Here is a 23,399-nt window from a genome sequence, read left to right on the forward strand (position 1 = left end):
AAAATTCATGCATGGGCAAGAAGGTTCCCTACACCTCTCCAACAAATGACAGCTGGCATGCTGCATTTGTTTCTGTGGGATAAAATAAGGGTTCGAGATATTTTTCGCTGCACTTCATAAGTGTCACCTGTCTGTATGTCATATTTTTTTGTGAAATGTGATGCAAGTACTTCATGCAACAAGAAGCAAAATGTATTGAATTGGCACATTATTTATAATGCAAAAAGACAGGCTAGTGAATGTTATTGTAGCAGGGACAACAAACTCCAGATTAAACTGCTTGTTGTCTCCACTGGCTAGATAAAACACCTGTTCAGAGCTAAATGTGTGTATCTTCACCTCACTAAATGTAAACAAACTTTTAAATTGATGACGCATTTTTCAAACATTAGAGTGAGCCTTACCTTAGCCAAGCTATCCTCCTCATTGTGTCTCTGGCTGTCCCACAAACTAGAAAAGAAGTGAAGTGCTTAATCATATTAAGGTTATTCCTTCTCTTTTTCAAGAACATGATCTTTCAGTTTAACAGTATGATTTAATAATGTCGCTTATTCTTGAAGACCCAGCACATTCTCCTCACTCAGGTCTTCTTAATCTTTTATGGCGACTAGCATCCAGCTTAAGGGTACATTCCTGCCACCGTCTGCTGTGGAGTGTGGATCAGAGGGCACCTCATTCAGATCAGTGTACAGGAACAGCTTGTTACTCGTGCAAATGATGCTCTCTTGTGGCCATAAATGATAATGCAGTATTATTTGACATATTGGCCACTTTGAAATATGTCACAAAACCAACCAAACAAGTCAGAAAAAGCGTCACTTTGTAGACTGGAAAATGTTCATATAACATCCACTTAAATATGCAATTTGTAATTTGGCAGGTGTTGTGTTCAGTAGGTGACAATTCAGTTTATTTAAATAGTGCCAGATCACAACAACCTCACCTGAAGGTACTTTACATGGATATGGTCAAACCTGACCAAGCCCCTGAGCAAGCACATAGGCAACAGTCAGTCAATCAATCAACATTTATTTCTGTAGCCCTTTACAGCAGCCAGACGGTGTCCAAAGTGCTTTACAGTAAAAATTAAAGATCAAGAATTCACAAAAATGAAACAATCATACAATAGAGTTTAAACGGCACATAAAAATTTGGCATTTTGGCATCTTTACACTGGCTCCCTGTCTCTGTGAGAGCAGATTTTAAGGTTTTGTTCTTGACTTATAAAGTTGTTCATGGACAGGCGCTGTCTTATCTGGCCAGTCTGGGGGAACCCTACGTGCCGGCCCGAGCTTTGCAGTCGCAGGATGCAGAACTTCTCTGCGTTTCCAGGGTGAAGATGAAGTCAGCGGGTCAAAGAGCCTTTTCTTATCGTGCACCTGCTCTGTGGAACGGTCTTCCGACTGCCACACGGTCTTCCTGCAATCATATGGCAGTTGGAGTCCATGGACATTTTTAAATCAAGACTTAAAACCTATTTTTATTCTCTTTCTTATGAATAGTTTTTAGCTTTTATCTGTTTTATTATTTTACTTCTGTTTTAATTATGTATTTGAATTTTTTATTATTTATTTATTTATTTTAATTTTTATGTTGCACTGTTCTGTGTGAGGTGCCTTGAGATTTTGTTGTCATTTGGCGCTTTATAAGCTGATTAAATTGAAAATTGAAATTGAAATTAAAAACAGAACATGTCACAGCACCACTTGGTATTAAAAGCCAGTTTAAATAAGTAAGTCTTGAGCTTTTGATTTAAAAAGTGCTGGGGTCAGAAATAGTTCCACAGTCTGGGTTCAGCTACCTCAAAAGCATGATCACCCCAGAGTTTGTATTTTGAATCAGAACATGTACATGATTAGACAGCTGATTAGACTCCCGTAATGTCCTATTGTAAGTGCGGGGACTTAAAATTTCAGACAAATAGGATGGTGAAAGGCCATTAATAGCTTTAACAACAAACTAAAATCTTAAAATCAATTCTAAAAATTAACTGGAAGCCAGTGGAGTGAATAAAGTACATATGCTCCCCTCTGGAAGTGGTCCTTAAGAACAGCAGTATTTTGCACAAGTTGGAGGTGTGCAAGAGAAGACTGGTTAACACCAGGGTAAAATGTATCACAGTAATGAAGTCTGGAGCTGATGAAAGCATGAGAGACCATCTCAAGATCACGTCTACTAAGAAAGGGCTTCACTGTAGCCAGGAGACATAGCCGGAAAGCAACTTGCTTTGACAGAGTTTATCTTTTGTTCAAACCTAAAACAGTGGTAAGGAAAAACTCCCTCTGCCATTTTTGATTTTTTTTTTTTTTTTTTTTTTTTTTTTTGAGGAAGAAACCTTAAGCAGACCAGACTCAGAGGGGTGACCCACTGCTCAGGCCATTCTAACAGTAACAGAAAATTGGTTAAAACAAAACAAACTACAATGCAGAAAACACAACATCCATAAAAAAAGTTAAACAGATTTTTTTTTTTTTAATTGTGGTTACTAGCTTATGTTGTTAAGCCTACTCCAGCAAGGGGTTTCTATGGGATATTAGATACTTTTGGGGCTAATTAAAGTTGCTTTTCAATTGATCTGATTCATGATACACCTCCAGATGTTTCAGTTTGTCTTTTTTACATGTCCTTTTAATTTGGAGATATATACAGATGATAGTCCTCACAGTTCTGAGTTATTATCTTCACAAGCTGAATGAGATGGGCTGGTTAAAAAAAAAAAAAAAATCTACTTTTTTTTCTAGAAAGTCATGATTTTTTTTTTTTCGGTCGACTTTTATTAATTTAAATAGACTTTTTTTAATTTCCCTCTTCAAAATGAGACTACACAAATAATATCATTAGTTATCTTTATTGGCATGTTAAAACAGAAAGGTGCACATACAGTACAACATGTACAAGTACCATTAATTAATGGTACTGATTTCATATTTCAGTGATGTTTTAAGTACTGATCTTTTTTGATTTTTTTTTTTGTTTGTTTGTTTTGTTTTGTTTTTTGTTTTTTACAGCGAGTTCAATCAAGATTTGAATCAGATGATTTAAATCATACAAGCCCTGGCTGACCAACCATATTAGTACAGCAGATAACTGTAAGAATCGTTCAAATCCGATTACAAGCACCAAAATTTGACTGTGTATACCTTTTGGTACATATTGTAGAAAAATAACTTTAGCAATTTGAATTTTCAATAGCGGGCCAAGTAGGGGTCAATTGAAGAACTGCATGGGGGTCAAAAAAATGTTCCAATCATATTGAAAGCTATACCATATTATGTGTCTGATCACAAAGATTCCAAAAAGGTATTGTTTGGCCTATCTATAACTGAATGTTAAGGGGTTAAAACAGCAAGCATGGTGACAAAGGTCAGCTTCAGTTTATATAGGGGTCAAAAGTTAAAGTTGGTCCAGTTTTGGTAAAACATGGTGCAAATTATTGGTTGTACTAGGTTTAACAAATGGAATAGTTCTGACTGTGTTGAATGGTTGGTCTCCAAAGTAAAGGTCAAACAATGTCGACGTCCATTGGATTCTATGACATGTGATATATGTTACCCCGTAACATGATAACTAAGCATGACACATGGTGCAAACTATTCCTTTTTAAAATCCTACTAACTCAACCAATAATTTGCATCATGTTTTACCATAATTGGAGCAACTTTAACTTTTGACCCCTGTACAAACTGAAAGTGACCTTTGTCACCATGCTTGCTGTTTTTACCCCATAACTCCAGAACATTCAGTTATAAATAGTCCAAACTATACCATTGTGGAATCTTTGTGATCAGACACATAATGTGGTATAGCTTTCAATATGATTGGGACATTTTGTTTTACCCCTAAGCAGTTCTTCAACTGACCCCTACTTGGCCCCCTATTGAAAATTCAAATGGCTAACGTTATTTTTCTAAAAATATGTACAAAAAGGTATACACAGTCAAACTTTGGTGCTTGTAACTGGATTTGAAGGATTCCTCTGAAAATATTCTGTTATCTGCTGCACTATATTTAACTGTAACAGGAACACTGAAAAACTGTTTTTGTGCACTATGAGCCCCCTTTAATCATCTGTTACTCTTCATTCGCCTATTCATGATTGAATGCTATACATATTGTTTGTATTGTTGTTCCACAGAGATAATGTGTTTCAAACCTGACATTGAAAATGGAAATGTTCCTGGATCTAAGATAAAGTACAAAGAAAACGAAGTCCTGCATTTCAAATGTGATTCAGGTTATAAGCGAACTGAAGACAGCCTTCCAAAATGCACCCAAATAGGACTCAGAGATGAGTGGAGCCCCACTCCTACGTGTGAACGTGAGGAATCCAGCTCATCCACTGAAACGGAATTACTGAACAGCCACATCGCTGATCTAACACGTGTCTAATTTTGCGACTTTGCAGCAATAACATGTAAACTGGCGTGGCCACAGATCAGAGCAACCAGTTCTGATTCTGGATCCAAAATTGTGTTCTTACCTGGTGAAAATGTAAACATCACATGTGACCGTGGGTATTGGATTTCTGAGCCTCACATGGCCTCTGCAGTGTTGACTTGCCAAGACAATGGAGAGTGGGATATCCAACCAGTATGCAAAGGTGAGAAAGTGTGTGTGATCGTTTGTTTTTCATGCTGTATTTATGTGGTTGATCATCATCTAAAATCACTCGGTCCTCTTTCTTGTTGTAGACGTTACGTGTGATTATCCACATGACACACTTGTGGAGGGCTGGACTCACAGCACGGAACCCAAAAAGTTGGGTGATGTTGTTATTTACAGGTGCAGGTCAGGCTACAGAAGGACAGGTGGTGCCGCAAACGCCACATGCACGAGAGATGGGTGGAGCCCAAACCCATTCTGTGAAGGTACTGTGACATAAACGCTGCATCACTTTCCATTTATTCCAGTCTATAAATTACAACAGAGTGTTTGTCACGTCTATCCAAAAATCTGTCAAGAGAAAACCTAGAAATAGAACTTCCTCCAATCTAAAAGTCACTTAATTTTGAAAGGTGGTGTGAATACTTCCTGCAACAAAACCAAAACAAATTTAGTGACAGATTATATAATTATAATGCAAATACAGCATTTGTGATGTAGTGAAATTAAATCATTTAATGATTATTTGGGATTAATTTTGAGATTAATGGCACCTCACACGGCGGCACCAAAATATATGTTGCGGAAATGGAAAAATAAGGTGCAGTAATTTGCAGTTAAATTTTAAACTTTGGGTACACACTGCGGCAACAAGCATGTTCCAGTATAATTATTAGGGTCCTAAATTGGAATAAATTGAACGGGTCACCAAAAGAATTCATTTTAAGATTTAATAATTATTTGGATGAAATGGGCGGACCAGAAATGCAAGGAATTTGAATATTAAGATTTATTTATCTTTAATATTGGAAGATCCTCCTTGGAAGGACCTAGGTAAGTCACACCACATTAGCAAAGCAATATTTAATTAGAATGATATTTAATTACCTTGAAATATAGGGAACCACCTAGTTTTAAAGACCAGGAACTTTAATTTAAACAACCATTAATTAATCAGTCTCAAATATGAAAGTCGTAACTTCTATGATACAATTGACCAGCACTGTTTCCATCTGAACTAATGGACTCGTTATTGTACCAGGCACAAAGAATTCAAGAATAAATTGCTTGTTGTTGCAATTGAACAGAAGAAAATGTCTGTTCAGAGCTAAATGTGTGCCTTAGCTTGGGCAGTGTTAGCCCAGCTGTCCCACTAAGTGCCAACAAGTGGAGTGCCAAGTAGGATGAAGGCTATCCCCTCTCTTTGTTCAAAAGTGTGATCTTTCAGTTTGAGAGCTTGATTTAATAAAGTCACTCATTCTCAAAGACCCACCACATCTTTCTCAATCAGATCTTCTTCCTTTATGGCAACTGGCATCCAGCTTAATAGTGGATTACTGCCACCTTCTGCACTGGAGTGTAGATCAGGCACCTCATTCAGATAAATGTACAGGAGCAGCTTCCCTATGCGCAGATGCAGTATTTTTTTTTTTTTTTTTTTTTTTTTTTTTTTTAGATATAGGTCACTTTGAAATATAAGTCACAAGAGAAACTAGAAAAGTTTTTAAAAAAACATGACTATAGGCCTTGTTTACACTGCCAGTTCAGATTGGATTTATTGCAAATATGATTCCAATCAGATCTCATTGATTAACCGTCCACATTGACCGTCCACATCAGGGGCATAGGCAGAAATCATAAAATGGGTGGGCCCAGAAAAAATCAGACGGGCCCAAACTTTGGGGTTGTAGGTAAGGTGTAGGTATTATAATACACCGTTTGAAAAAGTATGCCTCGTTTGGACATCGCAAGCAACGTTATCACTTAGCCTACAGCACTGGCAAAGTGAGCACACAGACGTGACATGTCAGACACAAGTACTCTTCATGGATAATGCAAGCTGCACTGCAGCGCCACACACACACACACACACACACATTCAGTGCAAGTCTGGTAGCCTACTTGGCTCGGCCTAAACCCAAAACGTCAATAGGTATTTAAATAAGGCATTGTTTCAAACATGAATTCCAAGTTTAATGATGAACACATCTCAGCCAACTGCACAGACGCTGTGTGCACAGTTACACAGACACAAAGTGTCAGACACAAGCACCTCATGGACAATGCAAGCAGCAATGCAACGCTTAGTCATGTAAAGTCCTTTAAAATAAAAATTCAAAATATATCCGCAACATGAAAACAGGTTGGCTCGGCGGCCAAATAATGAAACTGATAAACAATGGAAACCATGGCTCAGCGGCCAAATTAAAAACCATCAGAACGGACACCAACATGATTCGTGGCAGTTGCAATATAATATTAACAATTAGGCCTATTTAGAAGAAAGAAGTAATTAATGGTCTCACACTTACATTTGATGAATCCTTTTAATGCTACAGCAGGAGACGACAGGGTTTTTTGTTGAACTCTCTTATCACGTCATCATAGTCCAACGATTCGGTCAGTTCTCTTTCAAGGGAAAGCACGGAGAGTGCATTCAGTCTGTGAGTCAACATGGATGTTCTGGTGGACGTTTTTATCCGATTAACAGTAGAAAACAGCCGTTTGACAGTACATGTTGTTATTGACATTGTGATGAAGGCCTGCAGAAGACTATTTGAGTAAAAATGTGCTCCCTCGTTTATCGCGGGAGTTACGTTCAAAAATAACCCGTGATAAACGAAATCCACGAAGTAGTCAGCGCTATTTTTTACAATTATTATAGATGTTTTAAGGCTGTAAAACCCCTCACTACACATTTTCCTCAAACAGGCATTAACATTTTCTCACTTTTCTCTCTTGTGTAAACACTCTCTTTTTTCTTCTGGGCGAGAAGATTATAAACAGACACACGCAGAACACAATGCGCGTGCTCTCCCCTCACTCACTGCCTCCCAAGGTACGGATGCGGGACCCGCAAAGAATCCAAGTCCTCTCTCGGTGGTCACGGAGCTCTGCAGCTGCGATCAACATCCGGATCAAAACAGCGAGCATAGTCTCTGGACCTGTTGCCAGATTTGGTGCAATTCCGCACAGCAGACAGGAGGAGGTTGCCCTCTGCGGCGTTTACTGAGCACGCAGAAAGCGCATCAGAGGCAGTGAGAGCAATCGTGGTGATGCCGACCGGTGCCGTGACCGGCCCACCTGATAAGGACGCAGAACACAATGCGCCATTAAAAAAAAAAGCATGCAAAATTGCTCTAAAAAAAATCCGTGAAACTGCGAGGCCGTGAAAGGTGAACCGCGTTATAGCGAGGGACCACTGTACTCTGAAAATGAATTAATAAAAATCACAGAAGATGAACCAGATTTTTTTGACAAAATTTACTAATTGTCGCTCAGTGCTAATGCAATACCATATCATAGGAATACGATGAGGCAACAACAGGTGACTGTCGAGTGTCAACTCAGCCTTCTCATTGGATGGGGCGGGCCTGGCTGACAAGTGGGTGGGCCAAGGCCCATCCAGGCCCACCCTTGGCTACGCGTAAGGTCCACATACACTGTCCCAGTTTTTTGAGACGTGTTGCAGGCATCCTTTTCAAAATGAGCAAATCTTTACACAAAAACAATAAAGTGTATCAGTTTGAACATTAAATATCTTGTCTTTGTGGTGTATTCAATTCAATATAGGATGAAGAGGATTTGCAAATCATTATATTCTGTTTTTCTTTACATTTCACACAACATCCCAACTTCATTGGAATTGGGGTTGTACAATCTGGATATGTTAAAAATTAGATTTTAAGTGGTGATGTGAACAAGGCTTTATAGTCCACTTCATACAGACCCTTCAAACATAAAATTCAGAATTTAGCTGAGGGGGGCTTAACTACATAGGCTAGACCAGGGGTGGCCAAGTTTGGTCCTCAAGAGCCACCTTCCTGACACTCTTAGTTGTCTCCCTGCTCCAACACACCTGAATCCAATGAAACGCTCATTAAAAGTCTGCTAACAAGTCTTTCATTGGATTCAGGTGTGTTGGAGCAGGGAGACAACTAAGAGTGTCAGGAAGGTGGCTCTCGAGGACCGAACTTGGCCACGCCTGGGCTAGACAATATTGTTTGATCAGTTGATCTGATGTATTGCATTCACCAGTTTTAATTAGTTTGTCCTTCTTATGTGCTCTTTTAAAATGGAGATATACAAGATTATAGCATTTATAATCCACAGAAACCAAATGGAATTATCACACACCCACTCATTTTCATTGTTGCTGCCCCACCATATTTAAGTGTAAGACAAACATACAAATTGGGGCTTTTTTGTGCACTGTGGCCCCCTTTCATCATCTGTTACTCTTCATTAACATCTTCAGGTATGAACATTATAGCCATATTATTTTGTGTTTTTCCACAGAGGTAACGTGTCCAAAGCCAGACATTAGAAATGGAAATGTTCTTGGAGACAAGAAAGTCTACAAAAAACATGAAACTCTGCAGGTGGAGTGTAATTCAGGTTATGTTGCTTCTCACAGCAAACCGTCAACATGCTTCATAACAGGAAACCAAGCCAAGTGGTCCCCAACAATTACATGTGACCCACGTGAGTAATCCAGTTTATTCAGAGAAACTTCAGCACTGAAGCACTTGTCAACTTGACGTACCTTTAATTGTGCTACTGCAAGGACATGCAAAGTGTCATCAATGAGATGAACCTGGTCTGACCCTCTCAAAAGTGTGTTTTCAGTTGGTGTAACTGTAAATGACATACAGTATGTGACTGCAACTTTTTGATTTCTACATTTGAAGAGACCTCAAAGTCCCTGGAGAGTGGGATATTTCACCAGTATGCATCATTATGAAAAGAGTAACAGGGCTGTTGGTCCTGCAATAGACTGCCGTCCTGTCCATGGTGAACATTGCGTCTCACCCTGTAATTGCTGGGATACAGTAGGCTCCATGGTAACTCCATATTTCAAACCATGGATATGGAACTGAACGGGGTACCAGAACCCTGCAACACATGATTAAATCACTGTGTGAACAAGTAGCTGTGTCTGCATTCTCTGCATTAGATGGGACCCCTTTCTGGTGGGTATTGGGCTCCGCCAGGGCTGCCCCTTGTCACCAATCTTTTTTGTGATGTTCATGGATGGAATTTCTAGGGGCAGTCATTGACTGGAGGGTGTCCAATTTCGTGATCAGAGTTGCATTTCTGCTTTTTGCGGCTCATGTGGTTCTCTTCGGTTCATCAGACTATGAACTGTGATGCACACTGAGCAGGGCTGAGGCCGAGTGTGAAGCAACTGGGATGAGAATCAGCACTGAGACCAGAGTCCTCTGTCAGAAAAGGCTGTATGTCATCAGATCAGTGCCAAAACCACACTCGCGTAATTATTTTTATTTATTTTTTTTTTTTTGCCTTCTTGCTCTCGGCCGAGACGGTCGCATTTTTCTCTTCTCCCTCCCTCCTTATCTTTCCTGCTTCTGTGGCGTGTTGTCTGTGAGGCTGCCAGCTTTGCTTTTCTGGAAACGGCAAAATGGATCTGTTAAAGTGGTCTCTGAATGCAATTGACACTATTTTTTCTACAAGACACTCGGGAGCAGAGGACCCGACCTGTCCTGCCGGGACACATGTGATGGGTTACGTGATGGACAGTTGGAGGAAGTGGGAAGTCATGTGCCTGTACATGCTGTCTGTGGAGGACATTGAAGATGTGTATATATTTGGCACAGTGGTGACCGGGTTCCTGCTGTGTGGAGCGGGCATAGCGCTGGTTTACCGGAAAATTAAGAAGGTGGAAGCGGCAATAATTGGTCCGTCCAGGCTGCCCCACATGATTGATTCGATTGGAAGGGCAGTGTCAGCTCAGTCAGCGGGTGTTAACCGCATGTTGCAAACCATCTCGGGAAGAATAGCTGCACTAGAAAACCGCTTTGATCGTCAGTAATGACCACATCTCCTCTCCTAATTCAGATGTATTGAAAGCCACTCTGTCTCAGTCTATGGAATCTTTCAGGCGTCTGCTAATCTGGATATTTATTCGGCTTCCCAAACACAGCTGCACTTCAAGGCCGCTGTGATAAAAACCTTCTGGAAGAAGAACAACACTTATGCCTCACTCCCTGGTCTCCCCCCGCCCTCAGCTTCTCCAGCTCTGACGTTGACTGTGGACAGTGGACTGTTCAGGGCTGGGCCCCTCCTCCCTCCAGAATGGATGGACAAGGCCTTTGATGGCGCCTAAAGGCTGCCTCCGGAGTGTTCTGTCTGACAACTGGACTCGTACAAATCTCGGTCGTCGTCTCTCGTCTTGTTGTTGTGTGTGATCATTGTTCATTGTGCTGATGGGTTTTTTTTCCTGCGTTGCTGCTGCGTGATTCAACGCAGCAGCTATGAAGGTTTTTCTTTCCCAAGTTTTACCTTGTGTGTGCTTTTTATATGTGTTCACGTACTGGGCCGGCTTATGTGTGTTGTGTGTTATGTGTGTGTCGTCTGTTGTCATGAGGCCGGCCATGGTTTGCTCAGCCCTGCTGTTGACCTAAGGCAGGGATATATCTTCTTCTTCTTTGAAAATGCATTCACGCATAGATATTAACTGCGCGTGCAAAGATAATTTGTGTAGTGATAATTTGCTGAATTTATGTGGAAATGATTGTTGTACAGAAGCTTCAGAGATCTGTCACTGAGATAGATGATGAATGGAGTGACGTTTCAGGACCCCTTCACACATAGTACGATTAAGTATAAATCAGGGTGAATCACGGCGGAACCATGAAAACATCGAGCCAACAGGCAGTTGTGAATGAACCAGCTGCGATGGTGTCATGCACGTGACGGTGTCATGTGAGCAGGAACACAGTGCAAGCAGCTGGGACAAGGTGCACCACATCGCGCCACTGACGTGATGAACAATAAAATAAAAACCAGCTGAATAATTAGTGAATATCACTGGGTTGACATGAATAATAAATCAAAGTGGAGGCAATACAGAACCCCGAGGTTAAATAAACCTGGTTAATTAAAAAATAAATGCCACTCACAGGATTCGAACGTGCAATTTATAAAAGCTCTGATTACCAGACAGAAACTTTACCACTGCACTGCAATCACTGTCTTATAACAAGAGCATGAAATGACTAAAATCAACAAGCAGATAAACATATTTGTTAAAAAAAGAGAAAAAGTGCAGTTATACCTGACCAAATGGCATTTGTTATGGTGTATTTCTGCTGATACATGACTGAAAGTGGTGTATTTGTCGCACTGTTGGCTTGTCATATAGTCCTGCGCCACTCACAGGACATGTGTGTTGGGCTGGGCCCGTGCACATGTCCAGCCCGACACGTGTGTCCTGTCAAACAGACGTGACATTCAGATCACCTGCTGCGTGTCCACATGAACTAACAGTCCATTTCTCCAGCCCATCACAAAAGAGATATATGTTTTTATGTATTTCCACTTGAGGACAGCAAGCACACACACTCGTGTGTTCATCAAAACAAGGTACATGTTCTGCAGCTATGATGCCCAGGACAAGAGCAGCTGTTGACAACCAGCAAGGCCCTGTCCGTTCAGCGCACAGACCAAGGTGTCACTCTGTGATCAGATGAGAGGCACCTCGCATGAGGGAGAGCGCGAAAACCACATGCATGTGTTGGAGTGGAAGCGTGTGAAACACATGCACATATGTTGTGGGGGGAGCTGACACTCTGGCACGCCACATACGTACTTGGCAACTTCACAGTCATGGGGGCACTTAGACAAATTTCACTGCAAGCTCAAAAGTGATCGTCTGCTGACTACTTTCATGCTAATAGTGCGAATGGCCACACATTTCCTAAGTGCCAAGCGAACAGTGTAGATGTTCGTGTGTGTCACTTGGAATTTGGCTGACACCTGCTGCGAGAGGGTTCGATGGATTCCCACAGTGCACACTCTGTCTTTCAGTCGCTGGTTTGCGCAAATAGTTGTTGCAACAGGTGCACGAGGCATTACGATTTTACATGTATTGCATATGATTCCTGCTTCATGCGCAGTTCCACCACATTTGTAATATGTGTGAAGGGGCCCTTAGCGCCGTTGTCTCCGACTGACTTCCATGTCAGAGAGGAGGGGTGTCAATCAAACCTTGGTCTCCAGAGACGATCACTTACAGCAGAGCCAGTGCCGACCTGTTTTCCTCCCCCATAGTGCCATAAGTTTCAAGAGAGAGAGCAGGAATTCCCTGCGCATGAGCAGAAATCAACTTCGAATGGGTGAGGGGGGCGCGCTGATTCTCGCACACAGAGATAATTTGCGCAGTTATTATCTACGTGTCAATGCATTTTTTTTTACGAGAATGTGGTTTTGGCATTGGTCTTTGGCACCATAAGGGTGGTTTAAGTTGGAATGTGAGATAGACAGACAGATTGGGATGGCATTTGATGTTTTACGGATGCTGTACCGGACCATTGTGGTGAAGAAGATGGCATTCTCAATTTGTCAGTCGATTTACACTTCTATCCTCACCTATGGTCATGAAGTTGGGGAATGACTGAAAGAAGGTGGTCACGGGTACAAGTGGCAGAAATGAGATTGGCTTGTTGGGTATCTGGGCTTACTCTCTTGGGCAGGGTGAGAAGTTTGACTATCCAGCAGGAACTCAGAGCAGAGCTGCTGCTTCTTCACATCAAAAGGACCAACTGAGGTGGTTTGGGCATCTAGAGAGGATGTCCTCTGGTCATCTCCCTTGGGAGGTCTTCCTGACACCTCCACCTTGGAGGAGGCCCGTGGGATTATATTTCCCAGCTGGCATGGGAATGCCTCGGGATCCTTGAGAAGCATTAGATGACTTGGTCGAGGATAGGGAAGTGTGGGATCAGCTGCTTCATCTGCATGGACCTGGATAAATGGTCGAAAATGAACAAATGAATGAATGGATGTGAAATTGTGTGGAAAAAGGTCCAAACCATAAAAAAGCTGTATGGGTGGCTTTGAATCACTGACTTTGCTCTTGGGTTGCAGGTGCATTACCAGTGTACCATCAACTTACACCATTAGCAATCAGTCAAATTATGAACACAAGATATGGACTTGTAAAAGTATTTATTTCACTAACCTTCATTACTTTCTTTTGATTAGCAGTACCAAGTTATAGTATCTTATTTGTTTATTTTTGTAAATGTCTTTTTTGCAGGGACCACATGTCCAAAAGCTTATTTTCCAAATGGATTTACGGTTGGCCCGATAAATGGAACGCTCTACTATTCTTGCAATGAAGGTTACAAGCTTTTCGGGAAAGGCTGGTGGGGCGAAGCCAAATGCATCAACAGAGTGTGGTCTCGACTCGTGAAATGCATCGGTAATGCCTCTACAACTTCTCAGAGTGAAATTAGAATTAATAACGCTAGGCTTCAGAAATTAAAGAAACTTACAACCTAATTTCAACCGACATGTAACTTCAAACCTACACGTTGAGAGAGAGAAATGGGAAAGATGTCTGCTTCAGCTACATTCAAACACAATCTTTCCCACGGGGTTGTGTGAACTTGTGACTATATTATTTCAATTTTAGAATATAGCAGTTGTTAATCAGAAAATAACTGCATTTGTCTCCTGCCCATTTCTCTCATTGAATTTCAACCTTTTGTGTTGAAATTCATAAAAGATCTTTTCAACTGGGTTGTGTGGTGTTATGATGACATTTTCAGTTTTGCAGTTTATTTCAGCAGCACAAAACAACAGATTACTTCTCTTGTTCGAATAATAAACAAGCTGCATTTGTCTGACAGGGATTTGAACTCAGGATGTTATGGTTACAAGCATGATGCAGAGGTACCAGTGTTGGAATGTGGGAAGCATAACGGAAGCATGCACAACACAGAGTTAAAGTCCAACAGAGTTTATTCTTATTCTTATTTTTTTTATTTGGAACACATAGAAAAGAAAAAAACTATTTTCACAGGAGAAAATACTAATAGCAAAGTTAACAATTTCAGCATTATTACAAATTATATGTTTAACGAGGAGCAGGAAGATGTTTTCACTTATTTGTTTTTCAGAGTGGCTATTCGCCCAACCGTTGGTTCAATAAAGTAAATACGTGAGCATATACACCCAACCACAACCAACCAATGAGTTCACTTCCCTTTTCAACTTAGGAGGGAAAAAGGCAGATATTTTCTCCCTGACTGCTGACGCAGGGTTCGCAGCCCGTGGAGGGGCTGTGATCTAAAGCAGTTCTGTTTGACTCATCACACCCAGGGAACTGTGTCAAACTAACACCATCTTACAAGCAACAAGCAGCATTTTGTTAAAAAACTGTTTCGTCGTCGTTAACAGGCTTCCGTTCAAAATAGTTATGAAGTTTGTCTGCTTTCATCCATTGCGGTGTTTTCGCAGTAATAAAAGACAGCGCCATTAAATGTGTCAAACATATGCCGCAATAGAGCCTTAAAAAGTGGTGTAAAAAACGTAGTTTAGATGCACAAAATGTGTCAAATACACGATCACGGTTGGGTGAATAAGGTAAGACATTATATTAATCTGCCCAACGGTTGGGCGTGTAATGTTCAGTGTATGACTTATCTGTCCAACAGTTGGGCAAATAAGGTAAGACATTATATTAATCTGCCCAACGGTTGGGCGTGTAATGTTCCATGTATGACTTATCTGCCCAACGTTTGGGCGAATAGCTTTTGCCTTTGTTTTTACCCCTTTTTCATCTCATCACAATTCAATACCTAACCTATATACGTACATACTTTCCCTGCATACGACCCAACAATAACACGATAAACATTGATTCCACTTCCTATACAACGTGAATACATGTCTGTTTCCAAAACTATATACAATACTTGTGTCAACACCGTGAACACTCATTCTCTTCCACATACCTCTTTACTTTTTTTTACTTTAGAAATCAAAGCTTGTTTTATTTTAATAAATGTCTGAATAATCATTCCGTTACTGCAAACTAACTAAATTGTCATCAATTTTTCCAGCTGAAGATCAGTGTGGAGAAATACCTGTGATTCCTAATGGGAATATCAGTCCATCAGATCAAGCGTACAATCAGGGTAGACGCATAACAATTCAATGCAAAGATGGATACCGACCTAAGGCACATTTCATGACTTGTAGCGGTGGAACATGGCACACAAATAAGATTCCACCCAAAAATATCTGTGAACGTGAGTGAAATTCTGTCTTATATTATTCTGTGTTAAATTTGTAATGATGCTATAACATCTTCATTGTTTTGATTTATTCCAGCCATATGGAAGCCTTGCCCTCCCCCACCCAAAGTTCAGAATGCAGTCGTGATGTCGTTGTATCAGAAGCAGTACCTAACTGGTGCTACGGTAATTTATCAGTGTCGTAAAGACTATGAAATTTTCGGAAAAGCCACAGTCACATGCAACGATGGGGAATGGGAGTTGAACAACCTGCAATGTACATGTACGTATTCCAGTATCATAAACACAACGTTTGGAAAATAACTATTCAAGTTTGCATTTGCAAAGTAGGTGAATGCAAAAGTCCTGCTGGGCATTACTGGCACCTCTGAGTATTAACTGTACAACTTAAAATACTAGTTAATAGTACCCATTGCATTTCTCAATGAAGTATTCATGCACTTTAACTCATTGAATTTCCCAGCCTTCAGCAGATGATTTTTGATATTTTGAATGATAAATTTTTGAGCGAAAATCAATTTTATACAAGCTATTTTATACAAGCTGATATCAAAAAGGCAAAAGACATACTTTATTATTATTATTATTATTGAAATGTTGCATAATGTGACAGGATAGTCTGCACTTTTCACGTTGGAAAAAAGTCAATAAACACATTGTTTAAAAAAAAGGCAAAACACACGCATGCACGGAAACTTTTTTTTTATTAAAAAACCTCTGATACGTCAATTTAGGATCTACACCCTTCTACAGTCAGCAGCCCACGAAATTCTTCAGACTTTTAACCTTTCTAGCACGAGGGAGCCCAGACCGTTCTGAAATGACACTGTTCACCCCAAGCGGCGACTTCAGTCTGTTTCAAATGAGCTCAACGCGGAAGTTCAGTACTTTTATGTGTAGGCTCTCAGTTGTCCAGGTGGTTTCCATAGTAGAGAAGCTTGAATCTTCGACTGGACTGGGTTGCTTGACGCGAGGACGTTTCGCTTCAAATCGCAGAAGCTTCCTCAGCTAAAATTCTTGCTCTGGTAGTCTGACTTCTGTCTTGACTCTTGTAGAGAAGAATAAAACAGAAGCCACAAAAGCTGGGGTTTTAAACCTAACCAGTCCCCTCCTACCGAGAGGCCGACTGCTATAGGCTGGTGACTAAACAATAGCTCTAATTAGCACCTATTGTGCTCTAGTAAGCACCCTCCTAATGACAGGGCCACTGTCCCTCCTAATCATGGGACGGAAGCTTCTCCTGATGGCTCCCTTGATGACTTTCCTGATGACGTGAATGACTCATTACCATGAACAAAGACTGAAACTGCTTTGACCTGAGTACCCCATTGTAAACAGAGGACAAAGTGTGTCTCAGACCCCCTCCCCGGTTAAGGCTGGGTTTCAACCGTTTCACATAGAATGCCTCGTTGACCCCTCTCTCAAACCATTTCTTCTCTCTGGCTAAGATTTTAACTTCCTTGTCCTCAAACATGTGGTTAGTGTCTTTAAGGTGGAGATGAACTGCAGACTGAGGTCCACTGGCGCCATCTCTGCGGTGCTGGTATAGCCTTTTGTGTAAAGGTTGCTTAGTCTCACCTATGTAGTGTTCAGTGTAGTATGTGTAGCTACCCATGTAGTGTCCTTGCAGTCTGCAGTTACTAGAGCACAATAGGTGCTAATTAGAGCTATTGTTTAGTCACCAGCCTATAGCAGTCGGCCTCTCGGTAGGAGGGGACTGGTTAGGTTTAAAACTCCAGCTTTTGTAACTTCTGTTTTATTCTTCTCTACAAGAGTCAAGACAGAAGTCAGACTACCAGAACAAGAATTTTAGCTGAGGAAGCTTCTGCGATTTGAAGCGAAACGTCCTCGTGTCAAGCAACCCAGTCCAGGCGAAGATTCAAGCTTCTCTACTTCAGTACTTTTACTGCACTCTAAAAAAGGAACTGCTGTCTCAACAAGAAAAAATTATGAAATTGATGTTATTTTAACTTTACTTCAACTTTCAAGTGAATTAATGTTACAAGACTTCTCTAGTTAATTTGAAATAACTTAAAAAAAATCTATGCAAATTGTTACATCACTTTTTCTCGTTGAGACGGCAGTTCTTTTTTTTTTAGAGTGTGGCAGCTTGAGACCGGTGTTCTGTCGAGATGTCCGGTCCTGTCGAATTGTGCGTCTTGTTGCGTAAATGGACAGTTCCACATCCTCACATTATTATGCTTTAAATACAGCGTGCACATGTAAATTTTAACTTTATAAAATTGAAAAGACACTTATTGCTGTTGTATTTTCATTCCTTGATCGCTTGGTTGGGGAGTTCAATGTGGTAAAGAGAGGCACGTCAACCCAAAGGGGGGAAGTGTACAAGACAGAAAGAGGATTGGCCTCTCAACAAGAATGACATCTCCTCAGAACACCGGCTTTAAAACAGACCACTTTTCCATAGTGCTCTGTTTTAACGCCGTAAGTTCACATGCTCCGTAAGTTCCTTCGTCTGCTCCCTTGTTTTCACTTGGAGGCGCCACAGCAGATCAGCGGTGGATCTGCGGGTTGAATTGGCACAGGTTTAATGCTGGGTGCCCGTCCTGATGCAACTCCACATTGCATGGAGAAATGTAACAAGGGCCACCACCCCTACGTAGCACTTTCCCATAGGAGTCCATGATAAAATGTCCAACTTTATAGAGCAGAAATAAACATGTTTGCTGCCTGGTACAAAAAAGAAAACAGTTTTGGGATCTTTCAATAATTTCTGCCTCCATGACATCTGAGGGTGGATGAATTGTTTTCTAACATCTTAGTTTAAGATGTTTTAAGCCATAAAGTTCTGTATAATTGGGGGTGTGGTCACACTGATTGACAGCTGGTGAGGGGAGCGTCTCCGTGTCTCGTCTTTAGCTCAGAGTGCGCTCGATGCGGCTGCTCGGGGAGACTGTGTCTGCTTGTTGGAGTATTTTATGACAAACACCTGGAATAATCTGGCTTGTTGTGCGGTGAAACGTCGTAACGGATCAGACGTCTCTGTTGCAGTCGACACACCGAGTGAAACACTCGTCTGATTTAATGTTGTATGCTAACGGTCTTAGCACTTTTAGCAGCTGTCGGTAGCTTCACCCATTAGATTCACTTAATGCATGATTTCTGAGAAAATACACGGCTCATAACTTTTAAGGTCCACAACAAAGTAAACCGTTAGAAGAACCAACGCATAGCCCCCAAAAACATGATTTAATAAACACCCGAACCCAGGTTAGGTGGTTCAGACACCTGTTCAGACAGGTGTGTTCAGGCGTCTTTTGTAACACGTAGCACCACGCACACTCCGAGCATTTTGCTATTGCATCATTACACTTCCCCGCCCTCACCTCCTCTCAATATATTATTTATTTATTTGTTTATTTTTTTCTTATTTTATATATTGCTATATTTGCTATATTTCCCATTACAAGTAAAAACTGTTATAACACATAATTTGACAGCATGTTAGACGTGCACGTTAAGTTTGAATAATTTAGTTCAGTATATGAACATACTGAATAAGAAAAAAGAAACATGCCAACCAATTTTATGCCTCATAATAATTAAAAAATTAGATTAGAAAAGGATTTGTTGTTAAATTTTGCAGTGAGATGTGATTCTGAATATTCCAATTTTCTTCCACAGCTTCCAGTCAGGACCAATGATGCTGATTTTGGTTCCAAAGCTGTCTCAATAAAAATAAAAGAAAAACAAATCTGTTTTTTTTTTCTTTTTTCTCTCACATTAAAAAATTTTGGTATTATGAAGTGTGTCGTTCTTAAGTTTATTCTTCTTGTGATCAATTATTTGCCATTTATATTAACTAAAAAAATCAGCCAGTTGTTAGTATGATGGAGTTTTAGGGCCACATTGAATTTCTTATTTTTTTGGGGGGAGGGACTTCGAGAATAAAGTCAGAACATTACAAGAAAAAAGTTGTAATATTATGAGAATAAAGTCATAATATTACGAGGAGAAAAAAGTCGCAATATTAAGAGAGTAAAGTCATAATTTTAACATAATTTTAAATTTAAGGATATGATTCCTTCTTTATGTTCTCTAATGCCATATACCAACACAGTGCAGAGTAGCTACCTAAACTCTGTAAGTGAGATAGAGTATCTCGTCAATAGTTTTACATCCTCATTGAAGACAACTTTGGATGCTGTAGCTCCTCTAAAAAAGAGAGCTTTAAATCAGAAGTGCCTGACTCCGTGGTATAACTCACAAACTCGTAGCTTAAAGCAGATAACCCGTAAGTTGGAGAGGAAATGGCGTCTCACTAACTTAGAAGATCTTCACTTAGCCTGGAAAAAGAGTCTGTTGCTCTATAAAAAAAGCCCTCCGTAAAGCTAGGACATCTTTCTACTCATCACTAATTGAAGAAAATAAGAACAACCCCAGGTTTCTTTTCAGCACTGTAGCCAGGCTGACAAAGAGTCAGAGCTCTATTGAGCTGAGTATTCCATTAACTTTAACTAGTAATGACTTCATGACTTTCTTTGCTAACAAAATTTTAACTATTAGAGAAAAAATTACTCATAACCATCCCAAAGACGTATCGTTATCTTTGGCTGCTTTCAGTGATGCCGGTATTTGGTTAGACTCTTTCTCTCTGATTGTTCTGTCTGTGTTATTTTCATTAGTTACTTCATCCAAACCATCAACATGTTTATTAGACCCCATTCCTACCAGGCTGCTCAAGGAAGCCCTACCATTATTTAATGCTTCGATCTTAAATATGATCAATCTATCTTTGTTAGTTGGCTATGTACCACAGGCTTTTAAGGTGGCAGTAATTAAACCATTACTTAAAAAGCCATCACATGACCCAGCTATCTTAGCTAATTATAGGCCAATCTCCAACCTTCCTTTTCTCTCAAAAATTCTTGAAAGGGTAGTTGTAAAACAGCTAACTGATCATCTGCAGAGGAATGGTCTATTTGAAGAGTTTCAGTCAGGTTTTAGAATTCATCATAGTACAGAAACAGCATTAGTGAAGGTTACAAATGATCTTCTTATGGCCTCGGACAGTGGACTCATCTCTGTGCTTGTTCTGTTAGACCTCAGTGCTGCTTTTGATACTGTTGACCATAAAATTTTATTACAGAGATTAGAGCCTTTAATACCTATGGCATAGGTATTAAAGGCACTGCGCTGCGGTGATTTGAATCATATTTGTCTAATAGATTACAATTTGTTCATGTAAATGGGGAATCTTCTTCACAGACTAAAGTTAATTATGGAGTTCCACAAGGTTCTGTGCTAGGACCAATTTTATTCACTTTATACATGCTTCCCTTAGGCAGTATTATTAGACACCCAGATACCCAGCTTTATCTATCCATGAAGCCAGAGGACACACACCAATTAGCTAAACTGCAGGATTGTCTTACAGACATAAAGACATGGATGACCTCTAATTTCCTGCTTTTAAACTCAGATAAAACTGAAGTTATTGTACTTGGCCCCACAAATCTTAGAAACATGGTGTCTAACCAGATCCTTACTGTGGATGGCATTACCCTGACCTCTAGTAATACTGTGAGAAATCTTGGAGTCATTTTTGATCAGGATATGTCATTCAAAGCGCATATTAAACAAATATGTAGGACTGCTTTTTTGCATTTACGCAATATCTCTAAAATCAGAAAGGTCTTGTCTCAGAGTGATGCTGAAAAACTAATTCATGCATTTATTTCTTCTAGGCTGGACTATTGTAATTCATTATTATCAGGTTGTCCTAAAAGTTCCCTAAAAAGCCTTCAGTTAATTCAAAATGCTGCAGCTAGAGTACTGACGGGGACTAGAAGGAGAGAGCATATCTCACCCATATTGGCCTCTCTTCATTGGCTTCCTGTTAATTCTAGAATAGAATTTAAAATTCTTCTTCTTACTTATAAGGTTTTGAATAATCAGGTCCCATCTTATCTTAGGGAGCTCGTAGTACAATATCACCCCAATAGAGCGCTTCGCTCTCAGACTGCAGGCTTACTTGTAGTTCCTAGGGTTTGTAAGAGTAGAATGGGAGGCAGAGCCTTCAGCTTTCAGGCTCCTCTCCTGTGGAACCAGCTCCCAATTCAGATCAGGGAGACAGACACCCTCTCTACTTTTAAGATTAGGCTTAAAACTTTCCTTTTTGCTAAAGCTTATAGTTAGGGCTGGATCAGGTGACCCTGAACCATCCCTTAGTTATGCTGCTATAGACGTAGACTGCTGGGGGGTTCCCATGATGCACTGTTTCTTTCTCTTTTTGCTCTGTATGCACCACTCTGCATTTAATCATTAGTGATCGATCTCTGCTCCCCTCCACAGCATGTCTTTTTCCTGGTTCTCTCCCTCAGCCCCAACCAGTCCCAGCAGAAGACTGCCCCTCCCTGAGCCTGGTTCTGCTGGAGGTTTTTTCCTGTTAAAAGGGAGTTTTTCCTTCCCACTGTAGCCAAGTGCTTGCTCACAGGGGGTCGTTTTTGACCGTTGGGGTTTTACATAATTATTGTATGGCCTTGCCTTACAATATAAAGTGCCTTGGGGCAACTGTTTGTTGTGATTTGGCGCTATATAAAAAAATTGATTGATTGATTGATTGATTGATTGATAATTTTACGAGAAAAAAGTCTTAACATTACAAGAAAAAAGTCAAAATATTACACTCAACAAAAATATAAACGCAACACTTTTGGTTTTGCTCCCATTTTGTATGAGATGAACTCAAAGATCTAAAACTTTTTCCACATACACAATATCACCATTTCCCTTAAATATTGTTCACAAACCAGTCTAAATCTGTGATAGTGAGCACTTCTCCTTTGCTGAGATAATCCATCCCACCTCACAGGTGTGCCATACCAAGATGCTGATTAGACACCATGATTAGTGCACAGGTGTGCCTTAGACTGCCCACAATAAAAGGCCACTCTGAAAGGTGACCGTTGGGGTTTTACATAATTATTGTATGGCTTTGCCTTACAATATAAAGCGCCTTGGGGCAACTGTTTGTTGTGATTTGGTATAAAAAAAGAAGAAAAAGAAGAAGAAAAGGTGCAGTTTTGTTTTATTGGGGGGAGGGATACCAGTCAGTATCTGGTGTGACCACCATTTGCCTCATGCAGTGCAACACATCTTCTTCGCATAGAGTTGATCAGGTTGTCAATTGTGGCCTATGGAATGTTGGTCAACTCCTCTTCAATGGCTGTGCGAAGTTGCTGGATATTGGCAGGAACTGGTACACGCTGTCGTATACGCCGGTCCAGACCATCCCAAACATGCTCAATGGGTGACATGTCCGGTGAGTATGCCGGCCATGCAAGAACTGGGACATTTTCAGCTTCCAAGAATTGTGTACAGATCCTTGCAACATGGGGCCGTGCATTATCCTGCTGCAACATGAGGTGATGTTCTTGGATGTATGGCACAACAATGGGCCTCAGGATCTCGTCACGGTATCTCTGTGCATTCAAAATGCCATCAATAAAATGCACCTGTGTTCTTCGTCCATAACAGACGCATGCCCATACCATAACCCCACCGCCACCATGGGCCACTCGATCCACAACATTGACATCAGAAAACCGCTCACCCACATGACGCCACACACGCTGTCTGCCATCTGCCCTGAACAGTGTGAACCGGGATTCATCCGTGAAGAGAACACCTCTCCAACGTGCCAAATGCCAGCGAATGTGAGCATTTGCCCACTCACGTCGGTTACGACGACGAACTGGAGTCAGGTCGAGA

General features: G+C 40.6%; 1 protein-coding gene across 1 annotated transcript in view; it reads left to right on the forward strand.

The window, feature by feature from the left end:
- cfhl4 (complement factor H like 4) overlaps positions 1-23,399 on the forward strand; it is a 63,399-nt gene that overhangs the window by 13,625 nt on the left and 26,375 nt on the right. The window contains exons 9-15 of the mRNA XM_034180788.1: positions 4,136-4,318; positions 4,406-4,600; positions 4,692-4,868; positions 8,902-9,087; positions 13,661-13,825; positions 15,471-15,659; positions 15,742-15,927. Of these exons, the coding sequence (XP_034036679.1) occupies positions 4,136-4,318; positions 4,406-4,600; positions 4,692-4,868; positions 8,902-9,087; positions 13,661-13,825; positions 15,471-15,659; positions 15,742-15,927 (1,281 nt within the window). The remainder of the gene's footprint in view (positions 1-4,135; positions 4,319-4,405; positions 4,601-4,691; positions 4,869-8,901; positions 9,088-13,660; positions 13,826-15,470; positions 15,660-15,741; positions 15,928-23,399) is intronic.

Source organism: Thalassophryne amazonica, chromosome 10, assembly GCF_902500255.1.
Source record: "Thalassophryne amazonica chromosome 10, fThaAma1.1, whole genome shotgun sequence".
In the NCBI taxonomy this organism is placed as follows: Eukaryota; Metazoa; Chordata; class Actinopteri; order Batrachoidiformes; family Batrachoididae; genus Thalassophryne; species Thalassophryne amazonica.